Raw genomic sequence first — 14142 nt, forward strand, 5'->3', positions numbered from 1 at the left:
CCCTAAAAAATCCATACCCTTTGCGGCCAGTGGCCGTTGTGCCCTTGGGCTGAGTAAAATACTTATAATTCCCTTCTCCCGGCTTCGTTCCGAAGCACTTCTCACTCACATCGCTCTCAGTCACGTGATCGGATCTTTCTCACAGGCTACAAGTGAAGACCGACACATCGGGGACGCAACTGCGCGTGTCCTTATCCAATTCCAAACCACATATTGAAGATTTTGGAAGAACTGTCCACATTTACTTTTCATTAGGCTACATGAGTTGTGCGAAATAAAAGATACCAGACATTTTCCGTACACACAAAAAGCTTATTTCTCTAAAATGTTGTGCGCAAATTTGTTTACATCCATTTTAGTGAGCATTTCTCCTTTGCCAATATAATCTATCCACCTGACAGGTGTAGTATATCAAGAACCTGATTAAACAGCATGATCATTACACAGGTGCACCTCGTGCTAGGGACAATAAAAGGCCACTCTAAAATGTGCAGTTTTGTCACACAACACAATTCCACAGATATCAAGTTTTGAGGGAGCGAGCAATTGGCATGCTGACTGTAGGAATGTCCACCAGAGCCGCCTCCAACGTAGTTTTAGAGAACTTGGCAGTACGTCCAACCGCCCTCACAACCACAGACCACATGTAACCACGCCAGCCCAGGACCTCCACATCTGGCTTCTTCACCTGCGGGATCGTCTGAGACCAGCCACCCAGACAGCTGATGAAACTGTGGGTTTGCACAACCAAATAATTTCTGCACAAACTGTCAGAGGCCGTCTCAGGGAAGCTCGTCTGCGTGCTCGTCGTCCTCACCAGGGTCTTGACCTGACTGCAGTTCGGCATCTTAACCGACTTCAGTGGGCAAATGTTCACCTTCGATGGCCATTGGCATGCTGGAGAAGAGTTCTCTTCATGGATGAATCCCGGTTTCAACTGTACTGGGCAGATGGCAGACAGCGTGTATGGTGTTGTGTGGGTGAGCGGTTTGCTGATGTCAACATTGTGAATAGAGTGCCCCATGGTGGCGGTGGGGTTATGGTATGGGCAAGCATAAGCTACTGACAATGAAGAGAATTGCATTTTATCGATGGCTATTTGAATGCAGAGATACTGACAAGATCCTGAGGCCCATTGTCGTGCCATTACTCAGCTGCCATCACCTCATGTTTCAGCATGATAATGTATGCCCCCATGTAGCAAGGATCTGTACACAATTCCTGGATGCTGAAAATGTCCCAGTTCTTTCATGGCCTGCATACTCACCAGACATGTCATCCATTGAGCATGTTTGGGATGCTCTGGATCGACGTGTACGACAGCGTGTTCCAGTTCCTGCCAATATACAGCAACTTCGCAGAGCTATTGAAGAGGAGTAGGCCGCAATCAACAGCCCGATCAACTCTATGCGAAGGAGATGCGTCGCACTGCATGAATTTAATGGTGGTCACACCAGATACTGACTGGTTTTCTGATCCACACCCCTACCTTTTTTTTGAAGGTATCTGTGACCAACAGATGCATATCTGTATTCCCAGTCATGTGAAATCCATATATTAGGTCTAATGAATGTATTTAAATTGACTGATTTCCTTATAAACTGTAAGTCAGTAAAATGTTTGAAATTGTTGCATGTTGCGTTTATATTTTTGTTCTGTATACATTGAAAACTGTTGTTGGTGTTTCCTTATTTACAATATCTTAGTTAACTCAATGTATGTGAGGGATCGGTGAAACTCAGCCTAAAGCGTCCCCACTTGCGCTGACGAATAGCTAGTTTTTCGGTGGCGCAACTGGGTTAGATGCTTCAGGAGGGCAGTCACGTGTTTGCGAGGCAGAGTTCCTGGGTTCGAGCCTCGGTATGAGCCGAATCGAGCGGAAGCGATACTCTAAGCAAGCAGCGTGACATACTTTACATAATGTCATACCAGTCACTCACGCATACATATGTACCAGCTCTTTACGCAAACGTATCTGTTTGACTGTGCTTGTCTGGCTGGCCAACTGTTTCACTATTATTGTTGCCCTTCTATAGGGAGCAGAATCGGACTTCCCACCCTGGTTGTCATCTTAAGGTCTTTGCAGACTGTACGTCCGATTCAGTCTTTTATGATTATCACGTCAAACTGTGCGATGTTACCAAGTATGCATCTTAGAAATAGTTTTCACATAGAAACTTTTAGCCTGAACTCTGAATCAAATAGGCTTCCCCAAAATAACACGGTAGAGCGTTTTATTTTGATTTATAAAAAATCCCATCTGGTAGCCTGATTTCAGGTGTGTCATGTAAACAACATTATTATGGAAATCGTTATTCTTGCACAGTATGTAGGCTAAGCGTTTAAATCAAACTATTATATTAATCTGACTTCACAATAATCATATTATTGTGTGCATACTCTGTGCCGGCCTTGTTCCTAATGGTTAGTCACCGGGATCTGACTCTGCCAGGACTTTGTCATAGCCTACGACCGCACGTTGCGCTACTTAATCGGCAGACATAGACCCGGTCACACTGCTTCCTATGCGATGACCTTGGAGTGAGAGAGACCTAAGTCCAGATCTTGTGGAACACATACACACACACACACAGTCACACACACTAGGCTATTACGCTGATTTGCATATGTCAACTCTATCAGTCTGGCTTTACGATGTTTGAATAGATATGAGCATCAAATGAGTTCTCTGGACCCTTGTAAGCTTTTGGATGTGTCCTTCTGAATAGACTGAGGGGTAGAGAGGCAAAGGGGGTGAGGTGGGTCCTTCAATCTGAGCCGAATTCAGCTCAATCATAACATGAATTGGAAATGTGCTTCCTAGTGCACCTGAAGAGCAAATTAAAGGGTAGACATGTTTGTAATTCATAATTTTTTTTTATTGGTCTTCATGAGGAGTGGGAAGGATTAGTTAATCCAGGGCTTTTCTTGTTGTGGATCGTGCACTTTTGTTAAACTACTCCTCCGTTCCTGCCTAGTAGAATCTGGATGAATGTAGTGGCCTCACTCTCTGTGTCTCTCCAGGCAGATATGATTTCTTTCTGAATTTCTCCTGACCCAAGAAGACGTTTCTTCAAGAAGCTTTTTTCCCCCTCTGATTTTTTTTTTTTTGTTGTGCTGACTGCTGATCACTTCCCTGCTCCCTCTCTCCCCCATGCAGTCACTCCTCATGACCTGTTATGACTGAGAGGCTGCCATCATGATTGGAGGATTGTTCATCTACAACCACAAGGGGGAGGTGCTGATCTCCCGCGTCTACCGTGATGACATAGGGTGAGTCCACAGAGTAGTGTTGCAGGGTATACCGAAACTTCAGTACTTTTTCGATAAATTAAAAAAACGGTTTTGTTACATTCGGTACTTCTGTCAAATGTCTCACGTGATTGAGAGGATCACGTATGTCGATCAGCGCATCTCCTTTATAGCGTGAAGAGCAAAGTGCCTGCTCCATTTAGTCATTCATTGCTAGGCTGCACAAACTCATGCTGCACAAACACTTGAATAATGCAAAACATGTAGAAATGTTGAAACTGTTCATTACTGTTCGCAAATCAATGTCCATAAAGGCAAGAACACTTTTACAATGCAAGACTATACCAGTAGCTTCCTGCTTTAATTGTAGGCTTACTTTCCTTGCTAGCTTACAGCTGAATTCACTACCCTAGTACTTTGTGATAATGCAAAAAATGCTGATTTCAAAGCTAATTGTCTCAAAAAATGTTATTAATTCACTTAGTCTCCCTCGCCACCAAAAACTAATTAATTTCTTTGTCTCCCTCGCCTCCCGTCTGGTTTCCACTAGATTCCATAGCCACATTCACGTCCTTACTTTCTTAGAGACAGTGCACACTTTTATAAAAGAGATTGCTTCTTCTATGGAAATGTTTTTGATCAGTACAATAAAATAATATGTTCTCTTATCAGTTGCCAATAAAATAAGTCCTAAATGGACGGAATTATTTATCATCTGTAAATCAATGCATGCACACACTCCTATTGAATAATATGCATTTACCTGTATTTTTAAAATTTATATTTTACCTTTATTTAACTAGGCAAGTCAGTTAAGAACAAATTCTTATTTACAATGACGGCCTACACCGGCCAGACCCGGACGACGCTGGGCCAATTGTGCGCCACCCTATGGGACTCCCAATCACGGCCGGTTGTGATACAGCCTGGAATCGAACCAGGGGGTCTGTAGTGACACCTCAAGCACAGAGATGTAGTGCCTTAGACCGCTGCGCCACTCGGGAGCCCATTGTGAATAGACCTAGGCAACATCTTGATTTACCCAGTTTATCAATAGATTTATCATATCACCATTATGTTATTTTGTTAGATTGGTAAAAACAAATTCAAATTGATTGTATGATTTGTATAATTGATTCATTAATGCATACAGTGATTTCAGAAAGTATTTACACCCCTTGACTTTTTCCGAATGTTGTTGTGTTACAGCCTGAATTTAAAATAGATTAAATTGAGATTTTGTGTCACTGGCCTATACACAATACCCCATAATGTCAAAGTGGAATTATGTTTTAGAAATTTGTACAAATTAATAAAAAATGAAAAGCTGAAATGTCTTGTCAATAAGTATTCAACCCCTTTGTTATGGCAAGCCTAACTACAGTTGAAGTTGGAAGTTTACATACACTTATGTTGGAGTCAATAAAACTTGTTTTTCAACCACTCCACACATTTATTGTTAACAAACTATAGTTTTGGCAAGTCGGTTAGGACATCAACTTTGTGCATGACACACATTTTTCCAACAATTGTTTACAGACAGATTATTTCACTTATAATTCACTGTATCACAATTCTAGTGGGTCAGAAGTTGACATACACTAAGTTGACTGTACCTTTAAACAGCTTGGAAAATTCCAGAAAATGATGTCATGGCTTTAGAAGCTTCTGATAGGCTAATTGACATCATTTGAGTCAATTGGAGGTGTACCTGTGGATGTATTTCAAGGCCTACCTTCAAACTCAGTGCCTCTTTGCTTGACATCATGGGAAAATCAAAAGAAATCAGCCCAAAAATAGTAGACCTCCACAAGTCTGGTTTATTCTTGGGAGCAATTTCCAAACACCTGAAGGTACCACGTTCATCTGTACAAACAATAGTACGCAAGTATAAACACCATGGGACCACACAGCCGTCATACCGCTCAGGAAGGAGACGCGTTCTGTCTCCTAGAGATGAACGTACTTTGGTGCAAAAAGTGCAAATCAATCCCAGAACAACAGCAAAGGACCTTGTGAAGATGCTGGAGGAAACTGGTACAAAAGTATCTATATCCACAGTAAAACGAGTCCTATATCAACATAACCTGAAAGGCCGCTCAGCAAGGAAGAAGCCACTGCATCATGCTGTGGGCGTGCTTTGCTGCAGGAGGGACTGGTACACTTCACAAAATAGATGGCATCATGAGGAAGGAAAATTATGTGGAAATATTGAAGCAACATCTCAAGACATCAGTCAGAAAGTAAAAGCTTTGTCGCAAGTGGGTCTTCCAAATGAACAATGACCCCAAGTATACTTCCAAAGTTGTGGCAAAATGGCTTAAGGACAACAAAGTCAAGGTATTGGAGTGGCCATCACAAAGCCCTGACTTCAATTGTGTGCGAGCAAGGAGGCCTACAAACCTGACTCAGTTACACCAGCTCTGTCAGGAGGAATTGGCCAAAATTCACCCAACTTATTGTGGGAAGCTTGTGGAAGGCTACCCGAAATGTTTGACCCAAGTTAAACAATTTAAAGGCAATGCTACCAGATACTAATTGAGTGTATGTAAACTTCTGACCCACTGGTATTGTGATGAAAGAAAAAAAGCTGAAATAAATCATTCTCTCTACTATTATTCTGACATGTCACATTCTTAAGATAAAGTGGTGATCCTAACTGACCTAAAACAGGGAGTTTTTACTAGGATTAAATGTCAGGAATTGTGAAAAACTGAGTTTTTAAATGGATTTGGCTAAGGTGTATGTAAACTTCCGACTTCAACTGTAAATTCAGGAGTTAAAATGTGCTTAACAAGTCAAATAATAAGTTGCAAGGATTCAATAATAGTGTTTAACATGATTTTTGAATGACTACCTCATGTCTGTAACCCACACATACAATTACAGTGGGGAAAAAAAGTATTTAGTCAGCCACCAATTGTGCAAGTTCTCCCACTTAAAAAGATGAGAAAGGCCTGTAATTTTCATCATAGGTACACGTCAACTATGACAGACAAATTGAGGAAAAAAAATCCAGAAAATCCCATTGTAGGATTTTTAATGAATTTATTTGCAAATTATGGTGGAAAATAAGTATTTGGTCACCTACAAACAAGCAAGATTTCTGGCTCTCACAGACCTGTAACTTCTTCTTTAAGAGGCTCCTCTGTCCTCCACTCGTTACCTGTATTAATGGCACCTGTTTGAACTTGTTATCAGTATAAAAGACACCTGTCCACAACCTCAAACAGTCACACTCCAAACTTCACAATGGCCAAGACCAAAGAGCTGTCAAAGGACACCAAAAACAAAATTGTAGACCTGCACCAGGCTGGGAAAACTGAATCTGCAATAGGTAAGCAGCTTGGTTTGAAGAAATCAACTGTGGGAGCAATTATTAGGAAATGGAAGACATACAAGACCACTGATAATCTCCCTCGATCTGGGGCTCCACGCAAGATCTCACCCCGTGGGGTCAAAATGATCACAAGAACGGTGAGCAAAAATCCCAGAACCACACGGGGGGACCTAGTGAATGACCTGCAGAGAGCTGGGACCAAAGTAACAAAGCCAACCATCAGTAACACACTACGCCGCCAGGGACTAAAATCCTGCAGTGCGAGACGTGTCCCCCCTGCTTAAGCCAGTACATGTCCAGGCACGTCTGAAGTGCATTTGGATGATCCAGAAGAGGATTGGGAGAATGTCATATGGTCAGATGAAACCAAAATATAACTTTTTGGTAAAAACTCAACTCGTCATGTTTGGAGGACAAAGAATGCTGAGTTGCATCCAAAGAACACCATACCTACTGTGAAGCATGGGGTTGGAAACATCATGCTTTGGGGCTGTTTTTCTGCAAAGGGACCAGGACGACTGATCCGTGTAAAGGAAAGAATGAATGGGGCCATGTATCGTGAGATTTTGAGTGAAACCCTCCTTCCATCAGCAAGGGCATTGAAGATGAAACGTGGCTGGGTCTTTCAGCATGACAATGATCCCAAACACACCGCCCGGGCAACGAAGGAGTGGCTTCGTAAGAAGCATTTCAAGGTCCTGGAGTGGCCTAGCCAGTCTCCAGATCTCAACCCCATAGAAAATCTTTGGAGGGGAGTTGAAAGTCTGTGTTGCCCAGCGACAGCCCCAAAACATCACTGCTCTAGAGGAGATCTGCATGGAGGAATGGGCCAAAATACCAGCAACAGTGTGTGAAAACCTTGTGAAGACTTACAGAAAACGTTTGACCTGTGTCATTGCCAACAAAGGGTATATAACAAAGTATTGAGAAACTTTTGTTATTGACCAAATACTTATTTTCCACCATCATATGCCAATAAATTCATTAAAAATCCTACAATGTGATTTTCTGGATTTTTTTTCCTCATTTTGTCTGTCATAGTTTACGTGTACCTATGATGAAAATTACAGGCCTCTCTCATCTTTTTAAGTGGGAGAACTTGCACAATTGGTGGCTGACTAAATACTTTTTTTCCCCACTGTATATGTAAGGTCCCTCAGTCGAGCAGTGATTTTCAAACACAGATTCAACCACAAAGACCAGGGAGGTTTTCCAATGCCTCGCAAAGAGGAGCACCTATTGGAATATGGGTAAAAATAAAACAACGTGTTGTTTACCAATAAAATGGTCTGACGGTGAAGTGGACATAATCAGTATTCATATCCCGAAGGAAATAAATGATCTCACTACAATACATTTTAATAGAAAGTTAGCAAAAATACATAAGATCTTGCTACCATGGATAGGAAAATACCTGCCTATTTGTGGAAAAATCATCCTGATTAACCCTTTAGTCATATCCCAGTTTACCTATTTGCTTATGGCCCTACCTAACAACTTGTTTTTTAAATTATTTGAGCAAAATTTTTTTTTTTTTGGAATGGCAAGGCAGACCTATTTATATAATGAATATGAATTCAGAGGGCAGAAATGATTAAATATTAAAGCATTACATTTACATTACATTTTAGTCATTTAGCAGACGCTCTTATCCAGAGCGACTTACAGTTAGTGAGTGCATACATTATATATATTTTTCATACTGGCACCCCGTGGGAATCGAACCCACAACCCTGGCGTTGCAAACGCCATACTCTACCAACTGAGCCAGACCTCTCACTAAAGGCTTCAGTCATACAAAAGCTATACTTAAATCCAAACTGGTTCTCTAGTAGATTAGTAAGAATGGCTCACCCCTAGTTCAAGAATGACCTTTTTCCCTTTATTCAGATTACAACATCTCACTTTCGGTTATTTGAAAATAAAATAATCTCCAAAATATTGTTATTTTTAAAACAAGACATAGAAAGTTGGTTTCATTTTCAGTTTCATCCACCAAAAAAGACAAAACAAATATTACAACAAACATTATGGTTCATCTCAAATATACTAATTGATTAAAAATATCTATATATTTTTGGAGGAGAAAGAAACCCGGTATAATCTTTGTAAATTATATCATAAATAAGATTGGTGGCGTTATGTCACACATGCAGCTAACACAAATATATGGAAATGTCTGCTCTATCCAAAATTACAACCAAAACCGCAAAAATGGAAGAGGCAACTGGAAGGGGGAGAACGTAAGAAACTTGTCTGACGGCCCTGCTTTAAAGACCAAAATTGTTTAAGGAAAATGGTGATTAATAAAAAAGTATACCAGTTTGACAGCTGTGCCATACAGATTGCAAATTAGTTGGGAAGAGATTTTCGATGTACCGATTCCATGGCACATGGTTTATGAACTGATACACAAAACGAGGCCGGATTCAATGTTTTTTCAATTTAAATGATTGTTCAAAATTCTTTCAACCAATAGAATGTTATATATATACAGTGGGGAGAACAAGTATTTGATACACTGCCGATTTTGCAGGTTTTCCTACTTACAAAGCATGTAGAGGTCTGTAATTTGTATCATAGGTACACTTCAACTATGAGAGACTGAATCTAAAAATCCAGAAAATCACATTGTATGATTTTTAAGTAATTAATTTCATTTTATTGCATGACATAAGTATTTGATACATCAGAAAAGCAGAACTTAATATTTGGTACAGAAACCTTTGTTTGCAATTACAGAGATCATACGTTTCCTGTAGGTCTTGACCAGGTTTGCACACACTGCAGCAGGGATTTTGGCCCACTCCTCCATACAGACCTTCTCCAGATCCTTCAGGTTTCAGGGCTGTCCGTCCAGTCTCCCTGTAGCGCTGTCTTAGGCGTCTCACAGTAACGGACATTGCAATTTATTGCCCTGGCCACATCTGCAGTCCTCATGCCTCCTTGCAGCATGCCTAAGGCACGTTCACACAGATGAGCAGGGACCCTGTGCATCTTTCTTTTGGTGTTTTCCAGAGTCAGTAGAAAGGCCTCTTTAGTGTCCTAAGTTTTCATAACTGTGACCATAATTGCCTACCTAACTGTTCCACAGGAGCATGTTCATTAATTGTTTATGGTTCATTGAACAAGCATGGGAAACAGTGTTTAAACCCTTTACAATGAAGATCTGTGCATTTTTTGGATTTTTACAAATTATCTTTGAAAGACAGGGTCCTGAAAAAGGGACGTTTCTTTTTTTGCTGAGTTTATATATACAGCTCTGGAAGAAATTAAGAGACCACTGCAAAAATATAAGTTTCTCTGGTTTTACTATTTATAGGTATGTGTTTGGGTAAAAATAACATTTTTGTTTTATTCTATAAACTACTGACAACATTTCTCCCAAATTCCAAATAAAAATATTGTCATTTAGAGCATTTATTTGCAGAAAATGACAACTGGTCAAAATAACAAAAAAGATGCAGTGTTGTCAGACCTCGAATAATGCAAAGAAAATAAGTTCATGTTCATTTTTAAACAACACCATACTAATGTTTTAACTTAGGAAGAGTTCAGAAATCAATATTTGGTGGAATAACCCTGATTTTCAATCACAGCTTTCATGCGTCTTGGCATGCTCTCCACCAGTCTTTCACATTGATGTTGGGTGACTTTATGCCACTCCTGGCGCAAAAATTCAAGCAGCTCGGCTTTGTTTGATGGCTTGTGACCATCCATTTTCCTCTTGATCACATTCCAGAAGTTTTCAATGGGGCTCAGGTCTGGAGATTCTGAGTGGCGCAGTGGTCTAAGGCACTGCATCGCAGTGCAAACTGTGCCACTAGAGATCCTGGTTCGAATCCAGGCTCTGTCGCAGCCGGCCGCGACCGGGAGACCCATGGGGCGGCGCACAATTGGCCCAGCGTCGTCCAGGGTAGGGGAGGGAATGGCCGGCAGGGATGTAGCTCAGTTGATAGAGCATGGCGTTTGCAACGCCAGGGTTGTGGGTTCGATTCCCACGGGGGGGCAAGTATAAAAAAAATATATATATATATATATGTATTCACTAACTGTAAGTCGCTCTGGATAAGAGCGTCTGCTAAATGACTAAAATGTAAATGTAAATGTAAAATGAGATTGGGCTGGCCATGACAGGGTCTTGATCTGGGGGTCCTCCATCCACACCTTGATTGACCTGGCTGTGTGGCATGGCGCATTGTCCTGCTGGAAAAACCAATCCTCAGAGTTGGGGAACAATGTCAGAGCAAAAGGAAGCAAGTTTTCTTCCAGGACAACCTTGTACGTGGCTTGATTCATGCGTCTTTCACAAAGACAAATCTGCCCGATTCCAGCCTTGCTGAAGCACCCCCAGATCATCAACGATCCTCCACCAAATTTCACAGTGGGTGCGAGACACTGTGGCTTGTAGGCCTCTCCAGGTCTCAGTCTAGCCATTAGACAACCAGGTGTTGGGCAAAGCTGAAAATTGGACTCATCAGAGAATATGACCTTACTCCAGTCCTCTACGGTCCAATCCTTATGGTCTTTTGCAAACCTCAGCCTGGCTCTACTTTGCTTCTCATTGATGAAGGGCTTTTTTCTAGCTTTGCACGACTTCAGCCCTGCCCCTAGGAGCCGGTTTCGAACCGTCCTCGCCGTGCACTTCACCCCAGCTGCCATTTGCTATTCTTTTTGTAGGTCACTTGATGTCATCCTACGGTTGTTGAGTGACATTCAAATTAGTTGGCGGTCATCCCGGTCAGTAGAGAGTCGTTTTCGCCCCTGCCGGTCTGTAGCTTTGTTGTCCCCAATGTCTGCTGCTTGACCTTGTTCTTATGAACCGCCGTCTTTGAAATTTTAAGGACGGAAGCAACCTGACGCTCACTGTATCCCTCTGCCAGTAAAGCCAGAATTGAACCCTTCTTTTCCTCACTCAAAACTTTCCTTTTCAACTCTTTTGGCATGGTCCATTGTAATTTTTTTATTAATATTACTTTTGAGGTACTATTAGCACTGTTTTTGCCATCCAGCTGGTCCTATTGCAAGAGGATAGTGATGACCACAGCAGTGGTTTTTATACTTTTCCTCGTTAAATAAGATTTGGTTCAGGTGATCAGCTAATCAGTACCTAATTCAGAATGAGGTGTGCCTGTGTTGGAATTCAACAGACACTGGAATGGAATGGCTGTCATACATGTAGAGATGCTGATTTAAGAAAGATTTGCAGTGGTCTCTTAAGTTTTTCCAGAGCTGTATATATATACTGTATCTCAAAAAATAAATACAACATTTTCTCTAAATAAGAGTTGTTGTACAATTATGACTCGTTTCAGGAAACTAGGCGTATGTCGCACATCACTACTTCACAGGAGAGCCATTTGAACGTAAACTTTTTTAACAAATAAAAATGTGTTTTTGGGCAGAAATTCCTTTTGGAACATGTGAACTTTCATGTACCTTAATAACAAACTTGTATTCAATCTGTAAATACGAATACAATTGTTAAATTACGAGCCTAGTTGGTTTAGCCACGGAAAAAGACAGCAACCTTCCCGCTAGCCACTATTGGCTGAGATAATGAGTGGGCTGGACATGCTGAGAGATGAGTTCGGATTGGTCTGCCATGTAGCAGGCTTCTGTCTGTAACATGAGCTGGTCAGTATGTGTAGGTAATCATTTCTAACACAGCTTTCAAAGATATCACGTAGTAGAACTGAATAAGTGTTGCTCTCCACTTTCTGGAGGACCGAGTTTTGAAATCAGTGGAATTAGATTAAGATAGCTAAGAAGATGGATTAAAATCTGGCGTTTGATTGCAAATATGCAGACTGAGTCGAAAAGAGAACACAGAAGGCTGTTGTATTAAACAACTGTCTCCAGATTACATCTTCAAACTAAGGGCAACCGTGGCATCCGTGACAGAGAGGGAGAATCGTCCATCCATGTATAAGGGTAAGATAGTCTAGCTAGCTACATTTTCAGATATTACACGTTTCTAATTTTGTCCGAAAGTCATTTTCATTTGAAGTTAGAGTACTGTTAGCTAGCTAGCTAACGATAGCTGGCTGGCTCATTAGCTAACGTTACATGTATGATATGTGTAGTAATATTATTCGTATCTCAGAGCCATTTGCATTGCTAGTTATAGCCTAATGTTAGCTAGCTAACATTGAACCTGGTTGGTTAGCTACCTGCAGATTCATGCAGGGTAGTAATGTTATGAGTTGGGATTATGGTTCATTGTTTAGCTAGCTAGCTACATGTCTAAACAAAAGACTCCACTATGCCAGTAACCATTTCAATAGAATGTTTATGATGTCACTGCGACAACTGTTGATAGAAGTAGCTGGTAAATTCGTTCTGACTATCTACTCCGATTTCAGAGCACTCTCGTCTGAGTGTGCCAGAGTGCAGAATAACTGACAAATTTTACGAACGCTCAACACCCGTTGAATATGGCCGGTGTCAGTAAACGTTGGCAAAAAAAGTGTAATTAAATTGTTGCCAGCAGCACAGTTGCAGTCACCAATGCTCTGGATAACATAAAACAGCCTAACCAGCTCTGCTAGGGCGAGTAAAATGGTCAGAGTGAGCTGTTCTCTCATTTGTGTCTGGATGTAGCTAGCAAGCTAGCCAACGTTAACCAGTTAGCTTGGTTGCTTGACTGCACTCCTCGGCCAGAGCGTCCAGTGTGCGCTCTGAACGCTCCGAGAGCGAAACGCTCTGAATTTACGAACAGACAATCTGACAACGCTCTGAGTTTATGAACGCCCAGAGCACACTCTGGCACTCCAGATTACATTTACGAACAAACCCGTAGTATAAACCAGCCTTTAGTCTTGAAATCTTTGGTTCTTTAGTACATAGCCTCACATGTGAATCCTTAAAGAGATGGGCGGGGCTAAAGCTTAAGAGGGTGTGAACGATGCTGAATGGGTGTAGACAAAGAAGAGCTCTCCAGTAGGTGTACCAAAACATTCAAGGGCCATTTTCTCAAAAGTGAGGTTACAAGTTTATCAACTTTCTAAGCAGAATTACTTTCCCATTGTTCCTCAACTGTAGTATATGATATACCATTTTCTAGCTCTGAGTCTCTACTTTTATCCAATGTAAAAAACACCATTTCAAATGTTGCTACATAAGACCGAATCGTGCCGGTCGGTCACAATTAAAGATCAAATACACTGCATTTCAAACAGTCAGCAATAATCTAATGAATTCAGGGCTTGTGAAGTTATACCTAGGATAAATATAAGCCTTCCACAACCATAAGACCCACTAATAATGTAATTACTTTATAAAAATAGTTTAACCTCCTTTTTTTCCTGTTGCAATAATCACTCATCTGCCTTTCAAGTCTTATGAAAATGCCCCTTTTTGTTACAAATATAAATTAGAACCATGCATAATGAACATTCACTAATAATGACTAACTTCTTGTAGCACACATTAGGCAATAGAAAATGAACACAGGTCTCATCAACAATCTCTCAAGCCCACATGCTAGTGATTAGCCAGCTAATCTTTATATTTCAAGGTTAGCCAACTTGGATCTATTTGCTAACTAA

The 14142-nt window shown here is 41.0% G+C and overlaps 1 protein-coding gene across 5 annotated transcripts in view; it reads left to right on the forward strand.

Annotated features, from left to right (window-relative positions):
• LOC121561653 (AP-2 complex subunit mu) overlaps nt 1-14142 on the forward strand; it is a 49038-nt gene that overhangs the window by 6349 nt on the left and 28547 nt on the right. For all 5 annotated transcript variants that reach the window (XM_041874193.1, XM_041874189.2, XM_041874205.2 and 2 more), the window contains exon 2: nt 3161-3273. In XM_041874193.1, the coding sequence (XP_041730127.1) occupies nt 3200-3273 (74 nt within the window). In that variant the 5' untranslated portion in view covers nt 3161-3199. The remainder of the gene's footprint in view (nt 1-3160; nt 3274-14142) is intronic.

The sequence above is a fragment of the Coregonus clupeaformis genome, chromosome 5 (assembly GCF_020615455.1).
Source record: "Coregonus clupeaformis isolate EN_2021a chromosome 5, ASM2061545v1, whole genome shotgun sequence".
NCBI classification, from domain to species: Eukaryota; Metazoa; Chordata; class Actinopteri; order Salmoniformes; family Salmonidae; genus Coregonus; species Coregonus clupeaformis.